General features: G+C 35.4%; 1 protein-coding gene across 1 annotated transcript in view; it reads right to left on the reverse strand.

The window, feature by feature from the left end:
• Window positions 1–19,958, reverse strand: part of FCHO2 (FCH and mu domain containing endocytic adaptor 2) — a 134,284-nt gene that overhangs the window by 35,583 nt on the left and 78,743 nt on the right. The window contains exons 9-15 of the mRNA XM_055367023.2: window positions 19,856–19,900; window positions 17,378–17,450; window positions 13,281–13,305; window positions 3,540–3,600; window positions 2,436–2,608; window positions 773–784; window positions 395–419 (exon numbers count right to left, since the gene is read on the reverse strand). Coding sequence (XP_055222998.1) covers window positions 395–419; window positions 773–784; window positions 2,436–2,608; window positions 3,540–3,600; window positions 13,281–13,305; window positions 17,378–17,450; window positions 19,856–19,900 — 414 coding nt within the window. The remainder of the gene's footprint in view (window positions 1–394; window positions 420–772; window positions 785–2,435; window positions 2,609–3,539; window positions 3,601–13,280; window positions 13,306–17,377; window positions 17,451–19,855; window positions 19,901–19,958) is intronic.

Here is a 19,958-nt window from a genome sequence, read left to right on the forward strand (position 1 = left end):
ATAATTAAATGATAATAGAATTTGTAATTGTGACACAACTTAAAAATAGGTAAAATTCAATATTACTCATCTTATAAACGCTTTCTGGTTAATAAGACAGAGAATGCCAGTGAAACCGTTTAACATTCTGAATCAGAAGTTACTTTTTGGCTTTGGTGATTTCTGAAAAATGTTGTAGCCATGTATTGAAGTTTAAAGCATGTCTCTCAGCTTCTACAGGAAATAATATAGATACGCTGTTTTCTATTTAAAATAATTATCCTTCTAGCCACGCAGTAGGGCTCATGATGAGAAAAGATCATTTATTTCTACAGCTACATAAAGGTAAAAGACTAACAAATTGCCTTATAAATTTTAATAGACATAAAATAAACAATTCAAATGTCAAACTTACTAGACAAATTCCGATTCATCTGTACCTAAAACAGAGATGCAAAATAGGTACCATAAAACAAATGAATCTGATAATTAAATATTTGGTAAAACGTTAATACTGGGAACCTAATTTTATGTTGTTTTTAGTATATCTGCTCAATTGTAAAGTGTATTTACATAAAAGATATAGAGAAAAAACAGTCGTTTTTGTTTTACAGCAAAAAATAATACATGTAGTTTTAACACCTAATGTTTTTAAAATATTAAAGCAACATCTACAGCAAAACACTAAAACTTGCTAATCTAAAAGTTTAATACAAATATTTTGAAAGTCAATCTTCCAAAATTGCAATGATTTTAAAAGTCAATGGGCAAAAATATAAAATGTTGTACTTACTGGACTGTGTCTCTAGTAGTACATGGAAGAAAAAGAAAATTAGGTTAGAATTCTGAATACTGTATTTTTGTGCTGTAATAATTTATCATTCCCTATTCAATCATATCTAAACTATATACACCTTAAAACACATACACTGTCAGGTGGGAAAAAGTTAAGCAAATGAGGCAGCAAAATATATTCAGATATTATCTTTTCTTATCCAATATTAACTGTAAAATTGTTCTGATTATTATTTTCATAGTATGAAATTAATACATGTTCATTGCTTTAAAAACAAACTGAAAAGAGAAGAGTACAAAAGAGAAAATTTAAAACTATTCACAATCTCACTACCCATATATTCCTCTAGGCTTTTGTTTTATATATTTAACATACATATTTTATATTAGTTATGCTCTTACATAACACACATTTTTAATGGTTTACAACCTCATACTTCGTATATATTCACCACCTTTTTTTTTTTTTTTGAGACGAAGTCTCGCTCTGTCACCCAGGCTGGAGTGCAGTGGTGCGATCTCGGCTCACTTCAACCTCCGCCTCATGGTTTTCAAGCAATTCTCCTGCCTCAGCCTCCTGAGTAGCTAGGACCACAGGCGCATGCCACCACGCCCGGCTAATTTTTTGTATTTTTTTAAGAGACGGGGTTTCACTGTGTTAGCCAGGATGGTCTCCATCTCCTGACCTTGTGATCCACCTGCCTCGGCCTCCCAAAGTGCTGGGATTACAGGCGTGAGCCACCATGCCCGGCCCTATATTCACCATCTTTTAAGCAACTCTGTACTTCAACATTAATCTTAACATTAAATAGTAATGGTACAATAAAACCTCATTTCAGAAATATTTTTGGTAGGAAGAAAATAGTTCTGAAACTAAATTCTGAAGTACATGACTGGGAGAAAACCACCTTTTTTTCCAAACAAATACATGTAACTACATAAAATATGTAATGAGACAACAATATGAAACGGTGAGAACCTTTATTCTTCATTATCAAGAAGAACAGATTTAATGTCAATCATGATGATCACATATAGATATACTTAACTGTCATCCTAAGAATTGCTTTTTTCACATAGTGTAACATTTTTAAGTTTAAAATTGACATCAATGAGGAAAAAATTTACTGGGATAATGTTTTATTTCTCCCTCAAATCCTATTAAATACGGTATTTTAGAATTGAGGAATTAACTATTACCACTAAGAACTCTTATCTGTGCCTTTCCTTGTATGAAAAGTGTGGGAAAATAAATGTTACAGTGGCAGACTAAAAAAAATGCAAATATATAATTTAATCTTTAAATTCATTTTTATAAAATTCCCTCCTACATAAGGCTCACAAAACATAGAAGAAACACTTCAAAATTAGATGAGGCAAAAATCAATACTGCCAATTCAAAGAATTCTGCCAGAGACACACAGCACTGTTTATGAAATGCAACAAATGGCAGAAATAGTGAATTTTTGACATTTTCACTTTCTACTTTCAAAAGCAAAATTAAGCCAAATTCACAAGTTTATTTCCCTGTATAAAAATTATAAACTAAGTATTTCCTCAGTCAACATGCTTAACAATTGCTAAGTAATGTTTGACCAGACACAGGTAGGTATGAAAAATAAAGACTTTTATATAAAGAGTACAAACGTGTTTGTACTTACAGATATTGCTGGGGAGAGTGTTATATTCCCTATAGATACTTTTAATTCATCCAAAGAAGCCATTGTGTGATGTGAGTTATTTGGATGCATAGGCTTAATTTCTATCCGATACTTCTTTGGTTCTTCATCTTCGGAGTCAGAATCACTAGATGAGTAGAAATGGTTCTCTTTGGTATGTGAGTTTCAGTTAAAGAATTGTTTTTAAATTACCTTAGACGTATAACCAGTTTTTCACACATTTATTTTAAAAAGGGAATGAAACCTTTAAGAGTTAAACAGACTTTGGGCCGGGCGCGATGGTTCATGCCTGTAATCCCAGAACTTTGGGAGGCTAAGGCAGGTGGATCACGAGGTCAGGAGATCAAGACCATACTGGCTAACACGGTGAAACTTTGTCTCTACTAAAAATACAAAAAATTAGCTCGGCATGGTGGCATGCACCTGTGGTCCCAGATAATCGGGAGGCTGAGGCATGAGAATCACTTTCACCCAGGAGTAGGAGGCTGCAGTGAGCCGAGATCGCACCACTGCACTCCAGCCTGCGTGACAGAGTGAGACTTCATCTCAAACAAAAAACAAAGAGAAAAACAGACCTTAACAGAAATAAGACTACTAACTTTTATTAATAAAAATATGTCAAGGCCAGTCGTGTTGGCTCACACCTGCAATCCCAGCACTTTGGGAGGCCAACGCAGGTGGTTCACTTGAGGTCACGAGTTCTTCACCAGCCTGGCTGGCCAACATAATGAAACCCTGTCTCTACTAAAAATACAAAAATTGGCCAGGCATGGTGCGCATGCCTGTAATCCCAGCTACTTGGGGGACTGAGGCAGAAGAATCGCTGAAACCCGGGAGGCAGAGGCTGCAGTGAGCTGAGATTGTGCCACTGCACTCCTGCCTGGGCAAGAGAGCGAGACTCTGTCTCAAAAAAAAAAAACAAAAAAAAACAAAAAAACAACAACAACAAAAAACATGTCAAATGACAAACAAGGAACCACATTTTATAATTAATAAAAAATTGGAAGAGGCTTTAATACATGATTTTCTTATAACTGCCTACTTATATGCCAACATAATCCTTAAGAATACTAGATGATGAAAGGATATCATTCTGATTTGTTTCTGGTTTAATACTGTAGCCTTCTTCATCTACATCAGGAATGTTCTAAGGGAAAAAGAAAAAAAAATTATAATGACAACTCCAATGTACAAAATTATTAGAGATTATCAAAGTAGCCTCAGGTATTACTAAGGAACCAAACCGCTTCTCAGATATCAACAGGTTAATGAAATGATGAACACCGAAGAAAAATTACATCCTTTTAGTTAATTAGCTTCAAATCACACTCCATGCTTTGGCTATCTGAAAGAGGAAAGACCTGCAAAATGAAACAGGAGAAACACAACTCATAATTTCAGGGCAAGAAATCACTGAGGTGGGGACCAATTCAGATTGCTCAAAATCTACAGTTGCTGTTATAAATGAGGAAGAATAAGTTAGTTTAAAAAGTACATGTGATTTGAAAGCTATTATCAAGCTAAATATTCTTATTGCTATAAGCTGTATGGAAATATAAGATCTAGCACCTCCTTATGCAGTTTAAGTCTGGGTGAACTAGTAAAACTATCTAAGACAAACCATCAATGTCTGCCAACATGCCATAAAGAGTGACAACCAGACACCATGTGTGTCATGAGAGAGGCAGCCCTAACAAAACAAGACCAAAAAAAACTTGAACCTGGATCTGATCAAGCCTCTAGATCCAAATGCCAATTTAAATAATATAAAGAAGTAAAACATAATACAGTATGGCAATATAATCGGCAAAATCCAGACTAAAGGAAACTATAAAACAAACCACTTAGTCTTGCCAATAAAAACACAGAAAGCGGGCCGGGTGCGGTGGCTCACGCCTGTAGTTCCAGCACTTTCGGAGGCTGAAGCGGGTGGATCATGAGGTCAAGAGATCAAGATCATCCTGGCCAACATGGTGAAACTCCATCTCTACTAAAAATACAAAAATGAGCTGGGCATGGTGGTGCATGCTTGTAATCCCAGTTACTCTGGAGGCTGAGGCTGGAGAATTGCTTGAACCCAGGAGGCAGAGGTTGCAGTCAGCCGAGATCACGCCACTGCACTCCAGCCTGGCAAAAGAGCGAGCTCTGTCAAAATAAAAAATAATAAAAAAAAAAAACCAGAAAGCTAAATAGAGAGGGAGGGAGGGAAGGGGAACCTGTAGATCAAGAGAGACTTAAGACATATCAACAAATTCAAACAAAGCATAATAAAATGGACATCAAAGATGATAAATACTGAATGGTTATTTCAAAATACTAAGGAGTTATAAATTATTTCTAGATGTGATGATATTGTGATTATGTTTTAAAGATATATATGATGTATTGCTTCTCGGCCCTTTGGCTAAGATCAAGTGTAAAGATATATATAATGTAAATTCAGATGAAATTATAATATTCTAGAATTTGGGCAGAGGAAATGGATGGGCAGGATTGGCTGGGGCAAGCTGCTGGGGCTGACTGATGAGACCCCAACATGAGAGACCATGATGGTATTTATATATATATATGTATATATATATCTATGTGTATATATATGTATATGTGTGTATACACACACACACACACACACACACACACACAATTTGTTTAGAATTCTTCAAAATAAAAAGATAAAAATAATCTAGCTGGGAGTATTAAAAACAGCAGAAGTTGCCTAAATATTATAACTCAGAAATTAGTTTTAATGCATTTTAACAGCTTCAAGAAGGGGTTTTCTGGTCCCATCATAAAATTCCCATAAGTTGAAAGAACACTGCAAACAAGGAGAAATAACATACACAAAGACAAAGAAAGATAACCAAACATTCAGTTCAGGTGTTCAGAAAAAGGTTTTTTTTCAAGTTAAAGAAAACTAGGCATGCCTAAAAGCAGAAGAGGAGCCAATAAATACTACAGATATCATAAATATGTGAGATAAAATGAGAACAAGGTACTCTAAGAGTCAAGAAAAAACAGGATAAGACAAAAAGGCCCCTCCCTGTTCCTCAAGGACTAGGAAAAAATAAAAGGAAGAAAACAGGTATTTGGGTAGGAATGCCAGCAGCTTTGTGGACAACAAATTTTTCATTCAAATCCTCAAAGTAAAGAAATAAAAGGTTAAGACTACGTGTATCTTGGGGTGTGGTGTGGTGAAGCAAAAGGACTGAGAGTGTAAATATAAACCATAAGCAAAAAACAAACAAAATGAGAAATAAAAGACTACCAAGAAAATTAAAACTACATTAAGATAGCAAATTCATAAGCTTGAAAATATACTCTGTTAGTGAAGCTGCGGGGGAAAGGCATATTCATACTTTGTGGGTATTAATACAAATTGGCACAACCCCTACAGAGAAAAATTCAGCAATGTGTAACAAAACTACATATATATTCACTCTTTTACCCAGGAATCCCATTTCTAGAAATTTACTGTGAAGACACAGCTCCAACTATTTAAAAATACGTATGCACAAGGTTATTCATCAAAGATTATTTATAACCTGTAATTATTAGAAATTACCTAAATGTCCAAGCACAGCTGAACAAACTATGGTACATACACAAAATGGGTAAAGCCATTCCTCCATATCTGCAGGTTCGGTTTCAGTATTTGCATGTATTCAACCAACCGCAGATTGAAAATATTTTTATTTTATTTATTTAGTTTTTTGAGACAGAGACTCACTCTGTCACCCAGGCTGGAGTGCAGTGGCCCAATCTCAATTTACTGCAACCTCCACCTTCTACAGTGATTCTCCTTCCTCAGCCTCCCTAACAGCTGGGATTACAGGCGCCTACCACCACACCCAGAAAATTTTTGTATTTTTAATAGACACAGGGTGTCCCTATATTGGCCAGGCTGGTCTCGAACTCCTGGCCTCAGTTGATCTGCTCACCTCGGCCCCCCAAAGTGTTGGGATTACAGGCATGACCCACTGTGCCCGGCAAAAATATTTAAAAAAAATAAAAAATAAGCTGATTGTGGTAGCTCATGCCTGTAACCCCAGTTCTTCAGGAGGCTGAAGCAGGAAGATTGCTTGAGCCCAGGAGTTCGAGACCAGCAGTAGAGCTGGCAATATAGTCAGATCTCATCTCTACAAAAAATTAAAACATCAGCTGAGCATGGAGGCATGCACCTGTAGCCCAGCTACTAGGGAGGTGAGGTGGGAGGATCGCTTAAGCCAGGGAGGTAGAGGTTGCAGTGAGCCCAGATGGTGTCAGTGCACTCCAGCCTAGGCAACAGAGCAAGACTCTGTCTTGAAATAAATAAATAAATAAATAATAAAAATACACAAAACATGAATCTTTAAAAAACACAGTAAAACAACTATTTACAATATCCATTTACATTGTATTAGGTATTATAAGTAGTCTAGAGATGATTTAAAGTATGACTTAAAGGATATGTGTGGGTTATATATAAACACTATGACAGTTTATGTAAGGGACTTGAGCATTCAGTGATTCTGGTATCCTCAGGGGGTTCTAGAACCAATCCTGAAAGGACACTGAGGAACGATTATACTATGTAGCTGTTAAAAAAAAAAAAAAACGAAAAAAGTTTCTATGAACTAATATGGAGTGATTGCCAGGAAGTACTGCTAATTTTTAAAAAGCCAAGTAGTAAAGAACATATATAGTATTATAACTTTTAAGTAAGAAGGGCAAATAAGAACACAAACATACATCTGCTTATCTTTGTTTAAAAAAAAAAAAAAACTACAGAAAGGATAATTAGAACACAATAAAGTTGGTTACCTACAAGGAAGGGCAATGGGGTAGAAGGGACACAGGAAAGAGGAACACTTCTCTGAATATGTTTTTGTGGTTAGATAATGGAATATTTGAAATTTTGGGGCAACATATACTTAAGTATTTAGAGACAAAGGGCCAGAATATATTTAATTTGTGCTCAAATGGATCAGAAAAAATATTATACACATATAAACACATGCACAGAGAATCCAAATGTGACAAAAATAAAGGGCATAAAGTGTTCTTCGTATTATTTCATTCTTGCAATTTTGTAAGTTAGAAATGATTTCCAAATTTCAAAAAAATTTTAATGGAAAGAAAAGGCTGCCAAGGAATTGCAGCAAAAATCCTTTTACTGGTAAGGTATTCTGTTCTTCTAATCACTTTCTAAAGCTCAGCAAGAAAGATACAAAGAACTGTGAAGGCAGGCACAACACAAGGTTAGGGAGAACTGAGGGCAGCATTTATGTGACTATCACTTCCAGACTAAATAAACAGTCTAATGTAGCTAGCAGAGAGTTAACAGATGGAATTAAAAACTAGAAATAAAAAATCTAATGTAGGGTGAAGAGCAGATTCCATGGATAAAAAGATGACAAAGGCCATATTTTTAACACTGAAGGTAGAGCCCTTTCTTTCTACTGCTTGCTAATATGCAAATACCACTTTAAAATACTTTAAAAATAAGGAAACTTTGCTAATTGTGAATCTTTTAGAAATCAGAATGAAAGGTTTTTTCAAAATACTTTGTCCCCATTCCAAGTACCCTAGAAACACACCAGGTATTTAGTCTCCCAGAGGTTCTATCTCAAATTTAACAATGGACTACTTTAAATTTGTTTAGAATACACCATTTGTTTAGAGAATACACTATATGCACAATGTAATAATTTAATAATACCAAGCTGTTTTCTATACGGCTGAGTAAGCAGCTTTTGGACCAACCTCCTGCAGACTACGATAAATTCTGATCAAAACATCAACAGGCCAGGCACGGTGGCTCAGGCCTATAATCTCAGCATTTTGGGGGGGTCAAACAGGAGGATCACTTGAGGCCAAGAGTTCAAGACCAACCTGCTCAATATAGCAAGACCTTGTCTCTACTCAAAAATAAAAAAAATTAGCTGGGTGTGGTGGCACATGCCTGTAGTCCTAGCGACTTGGAAGGCTCAGGCAGGAAGGATCACTTGAGCCAAGGAGTTCAAGGCTGTGGTAAGCTAGGATTGTGCTACTGCACTCCAGCCTGGGCCACAGATCAAGAACCTAGCTCTATTAAAAACAAAACAAAAAAACCACCATAAACAACTATCTGGAGGTAATGGAAAATGACCTAGAGCACCAACTAAAATCACTCTATGAAGTGACTCACTGAAAAACTCTATAAAGTCACAATGTAATTCTAAAAAAGGATTCAAATAACCTACAGAAAGGCAAGAAAAAAGCAAAATGAAACAAAAAACAGGAACAAACAAAACAAAAAATGGCAATCTTAAAATCTGACAATATCATTACATATAAATGGTCCAAATATATCAATTAAAAGGCAGAGATTGGCAGAATGGATTTTTAAAAACATAATCGAACTATCTGCTGTCTATAAGAAACTCACTTCAAATATAACAATATAGTTAGGTTGAAAGAAAAAGGATGGAAACAATTATACTAGGCAAACATGAATAATAACAAAGGGGAAAAGAGGTTGTCTTTATGTTAGATAAAGTAGATTTCATAAAGAAAATTATCAGGGTCAGAGAGGAACATTATGTCCACACAAAAACCTGTACACAATTGTTCATAGTAACTTTATTTCTAATAGCCAAAAATTGAAAAACAACCAAAATGTCCTACAATGGGTGAGTGGTTAAACAAACTTTAGTACATCCAAAACAGGGACTACTACTCAGCAATAAAAAATAAACTATTCATATGTACCACAACCTGGATACATCTCCAAAGAACTGTGCTGAGTGGAAAAAAGCCAGTCTCAAAAGCATACATACTGTATGATTTCACTTACAGAACAACCATGAATTGACAAAATTATAGGAATGAAGAAAAGGTTAGTGGTTGCCAGAAGTTAAGGAAGGCGTAAGGAAAAGTGGCTGTAAAAGGGCAACCAACATGAGAGATTGTTGTGGTAATGAAAATGTCCTGTTTTGATTGAATTAGTGTCAATATTCCAGTTGTGATACTACATGACAGTTTTGTAAAATGTTAGTGTCAGGAAGAAGGGGTAACAAGTACACAGTACTGTTACATACACCATCTTTGCAACCTTCTATGCATCTTTATTTCAAAATAAAAAGTTTTTCTTAAAAGCAGTGATTCTCAGTGTACTATCTTTTTACTGCTAGAACTATGCATAGAAACCTGATATTAATAAAAACGTACACATTACCTGTGTTCATCTTTACCCATTCAATCCATGATTTCTATATTAGGGCCCACACAGCTGGAATGAAGCCCTAGGTCAAAAGCAGTATGAACAAGAATAGAACAGGCAACTTCACCCATCAATCTTAAAGGCAGCTGTTTACTCTGGCTAAAGTAGTGGTGGCAATTTAAAAAATATATACCAGAATGGAGCTCAAGAGTCAATGAAATGTTTCTTAATTTCTGTTTGGAATGTGGACATAGGCCAAAACCAAAAAAAAAAAAAAAAAAAAGAAAGAAAAAGAAAAAGAAAAAAGAAAAAAAGAGCAATTACACTTCCTTGGCCAACTTTCAAAAGATGCGGTTGCTAAAAATAATTTTTTAAATTACATAGACCTTTAAAGAAAGGAATAAGAAATGAACAATAATTTCCCTACCATGATAGCCTATTGATGTTTTAAAAAGTAATTAGTAAGAGGAAGCCATGAATAGGCCGTGTTATTATTTATAGGCTACAAATAAAAGAAAATAACAAGCCTGGATAACATAGTGAGACATTGTCTCTACTAAAAATGAAAAAACATAGCCAGGCATGGTGGCATATGCCTGTGTTCCCAGCTACTCAGGAGGCTGGAATGGGAGGAATGCCTGAGCCTGGGAGGTCGAGGCTGAAGTGAGCTATGATCGTTGCCACTGCACTCCAGCCTGGGTGACTGTATTTGTCTGTTCTCACATCGCTATCAAGAACTATCTGAGACTGGGTAATTTATAAAGAAAAGAAGTTTAATCGGCTCACAGTTCTACAGGCTGTACAGGAAGCATGGCTAGGGAGGCCTCAGGAAACTTACAATCATGGCGGAAGGCAAAGAGGAAGGAAGCATATCTCACATGGCCAGAGTAAGAGGAAGAGAGTGAAGGGGGAGATGCTACACACTTTCAAACAACAAGTGAGAACTCACTTACTGTCACAAGAACAGCGAGGGGGAGATCTATCCCCTGACCCAATTGCCTCCCACCAATCCCTTCCTCCAACACTGGGGATTACAATTTGACAACAGATTTGGGCAGAGACACAAATCCAAGTCACATCAGCCACAGAGCAAGACCCCATCTCAAAATAAAATAAGTAAAAACAAGTCTCCTTTCTCTACTGATCACTGTAATTCTTGGCCCCAAAGGTATCCACAAGTAAAGTGTCTTGTAACTCATTCTTCTAAAATAAAGATAATACATATATCCACATATTTATATCTTATTTTTAAAACAGCAATCACTTAAAATATCATACTTGCTTTTATTAAGTTCTTTCCATATCAGCAGACACAGATCAACTTAATTCTTTATAACATCTATTACCCCACCAATTTATTTAACCAGTTCCCATTTTGATGGATGCTTTGGTGTTTCCAGTTTTTTGCTAATATAAACAATGTTGAAATAAATATCTATTTATCACTTTCTATATATGCATGAATCTTGATCAAGTGTGTGTCTGCGTGTGTACATACATATATACTTTATATATGTGTATACACACTAATACAATGTGTGTGTGTGTGTGTATGTGTGTGTGTAAAGTTTTGTGACTATAACTGTAACAGTAAATTCCTAGCAGGGAGATGGCATGGTCAAAAATGAACTCACATTTCTTATTTGGGGCAATACTGCCAAACTATCCACAAGACAGACGGTATCAATTTACATTCCTACCAACAGTATGAGCGCATCAAAACCTTTGTTGGCCAGGAACAGTGGTTCACGCCTGTAATCCCAGCACTTTGGGAGACTGAAGCAGGAAAATGGCTTGAAGCCAGGAGTTCAAGACCAGCCTGGGCAACACAACGCCAACTCTACCAAAAAAAAAGGTTTAAGAAATCAGCTGGGCATGGTGACATGTGCCTGTAGTCCCAGCTACATGGGAGGCTGAGGCAAGATGATTGCTTGAGCCCAGGAGTTCATGGTTACAGTGAGCTATGATCACACAACGGCACTCAAGCCTGAGCAACAGAGTGAGACCTTGTTTCTAAATTAAAAAACAAAAAATTAAATTGAAAAGAAATTTGCCAATATGATTAGACACTAGAGTAAATTCATTCTAATTTCCACCGGAAGAACACCACTATTTTGAGCAATATTTATTATGGTTATCACTTTTATTTCTTTTTATGAAAATTGACCATTTTTATCCTATGCCCTTTTCCTACTAGGCACCCACTTACTTTCTGTATTGATTTGCATATAAACTTTATAAATTAAAGCAATTAACCCCGTCACGTCTTGCAAAGATGCTCTGCCAGTTTGTCTCTGATGATTCAAATCCTTTTATAATGTATTTTTTCTAGTTTTATATATTTTTCATTTCTACACAGTCAAATTTATCAATCACTTCTTATTCAGTATTAGAATTCTGTATTCTTTTGTATTCTGGATAAGTACTAAGTTCAAAATCGGATAATATTGATCATTATAAAATAGTATCAATTAGTTACTGAATTAAAAATGTTTTATTTAAAGGGAATATATGTAAACTAAAACATGAAGTATTAAAGTTGTATTTAATTTTACATCATCAATTTAATGCTACAAATAATTCAGAAATAAAATGCATAAAAATAATGCAGAAATAAAATGAGTACTAAAGTTAATGCCAAACACATCTGCTGCTTTTCATTAATTAGTTAACCAAGGGTATCAAACAGAGTAACCAAGTGGTAAGGTAAACATTGTAACTCCAAAAATACACTGATGGTTTTAACCCCATAACTCATTATAAGTCTATTTCTTATTTTTCATATAAATTTGTTAACAAATCATAATTGTATTTTAAGGCCAAAATATAAAACAAAATACTAATTTTATCTTAGTTAAGTAACACAAAACACAGTGTTTCACAAAATATTTTTAGTTATTTTGGTACACTATGATGCTGTAAAACATCAAAATGTTTTTGGATCAAAGGAAACAATAGTTATGCAGGTAAGAACAATAAGCAAAGGACAGAGATTGTTTGAAACTCCTATACTTATCAACATGAACGGTATCTAATGAACAGTTTTGAAAAATATGTCCGTCTACACATTACTTAACAGCATTTGGTAAATCTACTCTCTCACTGTAACCAAAGGGAGCTCCATTTGATGTCTTCTTTAATTACACATAAAGAAATACATTTAATCAAGAAATATAAGCAACCCTTCTTTAAAATAAAACAAAAAGCACAGAAAAGTACTGACCATGGTTCTTGTTGCTGTTATTTCTAAAATGACAAGCTCTTAAACGAACTCAAATGCATGCACAATGTTGTATTTTAATAGAGCTAAGAATAAATTAGTAAGAACACCACATTTTAAAATAAAGTATACAGATTTGATTTCCGGCATGTTTCCCAAGAAAAAAACAGAATGATATGGCACCACTCCAATTTTAAAAGTAAAATGTCCACTCTTCAAAGGTGGTTAGAAATACTTTCTATTTAATAGGAAAGCATCTGGCAATGTAAATCCAAAAATGCATCTGTAAAATAATTTTAATAGTGAATTTACAATATGATGGTATTTTTCTTTGAAAGACTGGTAACAACTCAACTCAAATATGTTAGGTTTGTCCTAATGAAAATAACTAATTTAAATTGTTTATATCAAAGTTAAATCTACTTACCAATGAATCTGCATCAGGACATTCCCTATTAAAACAAAATATCAGAAATACTCAATAATTAGAATTGTCTGCTAATTATGCTTGTTTAAAGTATTTACTTTGGTACTTAAATATAGCTTTTATTTAAACTCTACAAAAAATATTTAGAGAAATCAAACCATGAAGATTAAAACATACCAAATTATTTTAAAATTCAAAAAAGGCATTCTTATACCCATACCACCTGACAAAATAAAAAACAAACAGCTTACAAGTATTCCTTTTTTTCTAACAGCTTACCTTATGCTTTGAGAGCTTATAAATATTCAAAAACCTATTTTGAAAAATAATTCTTTTCCATGAATATACTCACACATCAAGAAAGCTGTCAGTCCTACAAGGCTTTCTAATGGCTTTTCATTCAAGTAAAGCAAGTTAAAAAAATGTCCTTAAAGAAGAAAGCTTGACTTTAAAAAAAAGTCAGTATTAAGTAGCAAGTAGTCTGAAAACCCAAAACTACTGGAAAAGATACAATTTTTAAACACTTCAGTTTCATTTGAAGTACTTTCCATAACTTAGTAGACACAAAAGTTAAAGCTAATTTTTTCCAAATATACTGAGTAGACTTCCAGCTGGATAACTTTCTTATGTAATGTAATATGTAGTTGAGAACTGAAATTCTATCATTTAACTGATAAACAAGTATTGAATTTGCATATACACTAGTGAAAAGTATTATTTAAAATGTAAAACTATGTTTATGTTTATAAAGAAGACCTAAATATGTACAACTAAGGACAGTGAGGTCATTAAAAATGAGGTTAGAAGAATTTCCATGTATGCACTCTAAAATAAATTCACAAACAAAAATTAAGAGTGCAGACTTAAAAGGTTTTTGGACCTCTGACTTGTGACAGTTAATGCACACAAAGCAGGCTGAGCATCCCTAATCCAAAAATCTGAAATCCAAAGTGCTCCAAAATCTGAGAGTTTTTGAACACTAACAGGATGCTCAAACAAAATGTTCATTGGAACATTCTGGCTTTGGGATTTTTGGTTTAGGAATGCTCAACTGGACGTATTCTGCCAATATTTCAAAATCCAAAAAAATCTGAAATCCAAAACACTTCTGGTCTCAAGCATTTCAAAGGATATGCAATGTGTGTCAAAATCTTATACAAACAGATAAACGCCATTTATCCAAATACTAAGCAAACACCAGAAGAATCTACAAAATTGAAGAATTTTCTTAAAGGAAAATAGGATAAAACAGACTGAAAAAATTAAAAAGGAGGAAGATGACTACATTGCTCTTAATCCAAAACGAACTACCAAAGAGACAGGGTAAATGCAAACCCCAGGTGACTTTCTTTCTTCTTCTTTTTTTGTTTTTCTTTTTTTCTCTGACACAGAGTCTCACTCTGTCACCCAGGCTAGATGGAGTTCAGTGGCATCATCTCGGCTCACTGCAACTTCGGCCTTCCAGGTTCAAGCAATTCTCCAGCCTCAGCCTCTCAAGTAGCTGGGATTACAGGTGTGTACCACCACACCTGGCTAATTTTTGTATTTTTAGTAGAGATAGGGTTTCACAATGTTGGCCAGGCTGGTCTTGAACTCCTGACCTCAAGTAATCCACCCTCCTCGGCCTCCCAAAATGCTGGGTTTACAGGCATGAGCCACCGGGCCTGGCCCCCCAGGTGACTTTCTATCCACTTAAAAGTCATTTAAAATTGCACATTTTGAAATACAGCTTCCTTACTGGTAGATGAGAAACATTAGATTTTTCTAAACTTATGCATAATCTGAAGAAATGTTCCAGAAAAGGCATAATAATAATAATCCAATCCTTCTAGAGAATCAAATTAATCAAGATGTTAGAACATTTCTACTTTCTTCTTTTTTTAAAAAAGATGCAGTTTGGACATAAAAGGAAGTGTTAAAGTTCCAAAGAGTTTATTCTCTGGCTTTAGGCCAAAACACTCCAGTCATTGGGGTAAAGTACTTATCTGTTTGCCTTCACACTGGGCTGTATGACACCTGCAGATGAAGCTCCAGGAAGAGGAAGCTCTGAAAAGGGCCTGTCTCCCACAATTACTAGCATCTCAAAAGCCTTCAGGCTATGAAGAGGCATGCCAAGAGCCTCTGGCATTTCAGGCAAAGTGAATTCTAACATTTTTTCCTGCCAAGAAGTCTGAAAGAAGGTGATGATGGTACAGTGGTTTAAGCACTGGCTTTCTGCTCTACTATTGCCACTGGTTAAAAAACAAAAACAAAAAACCACCCTAAGTGGCTTAATATCATATTGGGAAATTATTGATAAGGAAAACTGTTTTAAAAACCTGGTTAAAAAATACTATAAGCTCCCTACATGAACAGTAATGAAACCTATACATTATAAAAATAATTTAAGGCCATGAATCTTTACAATATAGCCACTAACAGATGAACTAGATATATTTTAAACATTTACTTACTAATCAATTGATCAGATTTCAATATGTATTGCTAATATTATAAAAATAGATTAGGTTTCACCCCCTTAAAAATATACCCTTCATAAATGCTCAAGAAAGACATTTGCAGAAGATTTGATAACTATAGATATAGATGACTTTGCAATTGGTCTTGATTTGTTAACCAAATACTACTTGGGAGAGGGGAAGAGACAGTCATTTAAAATGAAAGAAATTCTAGGAAACTCAAATAGAAATATAACTAGGTAGAAAGCAAGAATACCCAAAGCACAAACTGTTCTCTTATGTTAAAAATATGAGTGCCCATCAAATATTAAATCTCATGAGAATTCCTTTGATTATGCTAGGGAAGCTGGGTTTTTAAACTAATTTTCAGTCAATGTTGGTGGGTCAACAAATTTTTTTGTTGTTTTGACTCAAGACTTTTGATCGGTGTCTCTTCAATCTAAATGGACTGAGTAATCACTGAAAGAAAGATTCCTTTAATTCTAGTTTGTCTCTGAATAATCACGGCTCAAAGATTCTTAACCCCAGGTATATATTAGGAATCAAAGGGGCTGCTTAAAACAAAAAAGAGCAAAACCTATGTTGAGGTTTCATGCTGAGAGAATCTGATTTAATTGATCTGAGGTGGGACCTGGCATAGGTGTATTTATTTTAATTTCCCAGGTAGTTCTAATGTGTAGCCAAAGTAAAAAACAAACAAACAAACAAAAACTTTAGTTAGCTAATCTAAACTCAATTTCTTACATGTTTATTATATATTCTTTGTATATTAATTTTTTATTTTTAAAAGAAGGTAAATCAGGCCGGGCGCGTGGCTCAGGCCTGTAATCCCAGCACTTTGGGAAGCTGAGGTGGGTGGTTCACCTGAGGTCAGGAGTTCACGACCAGCCTGGCCAATATGGTGAAACCCTGTCTCTACTAAAAATACAAAAAATTAGCCAGATGTGGTGGTGGGCGCCGTAATTCCAGCTACTTGGGAGGCTGAGGTAGGAGGAGAATCGCTTGAACCTGGGAGGTGGAGAATGCAGTAAGCCAAGATCGCGCCATTGCACTCCAACCTGGGCAACAACAGTGAAACTCCATCTCAGAAAAAAAAAAAGAAGGTAAATCAGACTTATAAGTGGACCAAATATTCCATCTAAAAATGATGACCTAGTATAAATGGTAAAATGTTAGGGCTTTTCTCTCCCCTATTTAACATTTTCCATCAATGTATGTATAGGTATCACCATGTGTCTGTACACTTAGAATTGTCTAGAAGGATTTTCATCAAATAGTTGACCAGAGATTTTCTCTTAGGCATTAAGACTTTGATGAATTTTTAGTTTTCGTTGCACTTTTAATTTTTTAAAATATGCATTTATCATTTTATAAAAATAAGGGTATTTCAAAAATTTCCATTTCTAGACATTAAAGCTTTTGTCTATAATGTCTTAACATTTTTAAATAATTAATATGATCTAAAACCAGAGGAATCGGCAAATGTATTTATTAATATTTAGAAAGGCTTGTTTTTCACACCTTACACATATACTTTTGAGTTATTTCCAAAATACTTTTTTCTTTCCAAATTCAAAAGTCTTATTCTTAATCACTTATAAAAACAAAAAGGATTTTGACGATATTTAAAATACTTACACAGATTCTGCATCTTTTTCCTTTTTAATGATTCCTGGCAAAGCAAAGGTCTTTCTTTTCCTTGGTTTTATACCTTTAAAATAAATATATATTGTTACAGAAACATAAACGTTCCTGATAAACATATTAAACTTATGGATACATCTTGCATCCTCACACATAATTTGCTCATAACTGCTGATGCTAAATGTGGATGACAGAAATAAAGTTAGCAACCACTCAACCCTATTGGTTAGACTTTTCTTATGTTAATAAAACACAGTCTATTGTTTATCAAAAGATCATAGAACATTTACTTGATAGATAAAATTTTCTTTTCTTTTCCTAAGCCTCCCTTAAGTCGCCTTACACATAATAAGCATATGGAGATATCTTAAAACTTCAAAGAAAGTACATTATTCATTATACTAAATTTTGTTATAAACGTCAAATAATGTTATAAAGGTCAAATCATGTTTGCTTTTTAGACGGCCACAAAATATAATTTTATTGTTTTAGATAAAAAGATGATACAGCAGACCCATTAGAAGTATAATATGGGGCCAGGTGCAGTGATGCATGCCTATAATCCCAGCACTTTGGAAGGCCAAAGCGGACAGATCACTTGAACTCAGAAGTTCAAGACCAGCCTAGGCAACATGGTGAAACCCTGTCTCTACAAAAAAATACAAAAGATTAGCTGGGTGTGGTGGTGCACGCCTGTGGTCCTAGCTACTCGGGAGGCTGGGGTGAGAGGATTGCTTGAGTCCAGGAGATGGAGGCTGCAGTGAGCTGTGATCACACCACTGCACTCCACCCTGAGTGACACAGTGAGACCCTACCTCAAAAATTAAAAAGAAAAAAACAGAAACAGAAAAAAACAAAAAAACAAAAAAGAAGTAAGTTTACAATATGGCATTCTTGTGTCCATAATGTTGTCCCTAATGCAAACAATGCTATAAATGGATTCTACCATAACCGAGGAGTAAAAATTATCTTTGATTTTCCTAATAAGGCATCCTCTTCTTTCATGACAAATTATTTTTAAAGGCCAGTCTTGCTATTAACTTTTGATAGAATTCAGCACTTAAGGCCTGGTGTGGTGGATCTCGCCTATAATCCCAGCACTTTGGAAGGCCGACATGGGCGGATCACCTAAGGTCAGGAGTTTGAGACCAGCCTGGCCAACATGGTGAAACCCCGTTTCTACTAAAAACACACAAAAAATTAGCCTGGCGTAGTGGCGCACACCTGTAATCCCGGCTACTTGGGAGGCTAAGGGAGGAGAATCATCCGAACCAGAAGGCGGAGGTTGCAGTGAGCCAAGATCATGCCACTGCACTCCAGCCTGGGTGACAGAGCAAGACCCTGTCTCAAAAAAAAGAATTCAGCACTTAAAACTTAGGTGTTTACTCTTTGAGAATTAAGCAGTAGAGACTGGGTGTGGTGGCTCACGCCTGTAATCCTAGCACTTTGGAGGCTAAGGTGGATGGATCACTTGAGCTCAGGAGTTCAAGACCAGCCTAGCCAACATGGTGAAACCCTTTCTCTAAAAAAAATACAAAAGTTAGCTGGGCATGATGGCATATACCTGTAGTCCCAGCTAATTTTGGGGCTGAGGTGCGAGGATCGCTTGGATCTGGGAGGTCGAGGCTGCAGTGAGCAGAGATCGTACCACTGTATTCCAGCCTGGGAAACAAAGTGAGACCCTGTCTCCCAAAAAATAAAAACAGAAGAGAGCAGTAGAGACCTTAGGTTTAAGCTAGCCCCTCATCTTACAGATGAGGAAATTCAAGAAGGGTTTTTGTTGTTGTTTTTGAGAGAGGACTCACTCTGTTGCCCAGGCTGGAGTGCAGTGGTACAATCACAGCTCACCACAGACTCCTCCTCCCAGGCTCCAGCAATCCTTCTACCTCAGCCTTCCCAGTAGCTGGGACTACAGGTGCACACCACCACACCTGCTAATTTTAAAAGTTTTTTTGTAGAGATGGGGTCTCAGCATGTTTCCCAGGCTGGTCTCGAACTCCTGGACTCAAGTAATCCTCCTGCCTCAGCCTCCCAAAGTGCTGAGATTACAAGCATAAGCCACTGTGCCCAGCCAAATGATGGTAATATTAACATAAATTAATGAGATGTTACCCACTGTACAATTAGCACTACACATTACAGAGATGAGTTTCATATTCCTGACATTACAAGGCTTAAACATGGATGTCAATGAAGAAAACTATTTCAATGTATATTTAAAAACAAATGCATGTTATACTCAATCTTTAAAAATATATAATCTAACACACTAATATTATTTTGGGAAAATCTGTTATTTATTAAGCAGCAAGTAGCATCTGCAGGCCTTCAAACTAATTTCAGATTTTTACAGCATTCCATTCCATAGGTATGCTGACACCTAGGGATAGCAGTCCCTCCTTATTTGTTCAATGAACAGAAGATACTAGCTAGCTGCCATGTGCATTAACATATTATAACTAATCAACTTACCTTCAACTGCACTAGCAGTGTCACATTCTTCAAATTCAATGAGGCCTGGAAAAAAAAATTGAAAAACTTCTAGTAGAAAAAAACTATCAGGTAAATTTTAAAA

The sequence above is a fragment of the Gorilla gorilla genome, chromosome 19 (genome assembly GCF_029281585.2).
Source record: "Gorilla gorilla gorilla isolate KB3781 chromosome 19, NHGRI_mGorGor1-v2.1_pri, whole genome shotgun sequence".
Taxonomy (NCBI): Eukaryota; Metazoa; Chordata; class Mammalia; order Primates; family Hominidae; genus Gorilla; species Gorilla gorilla.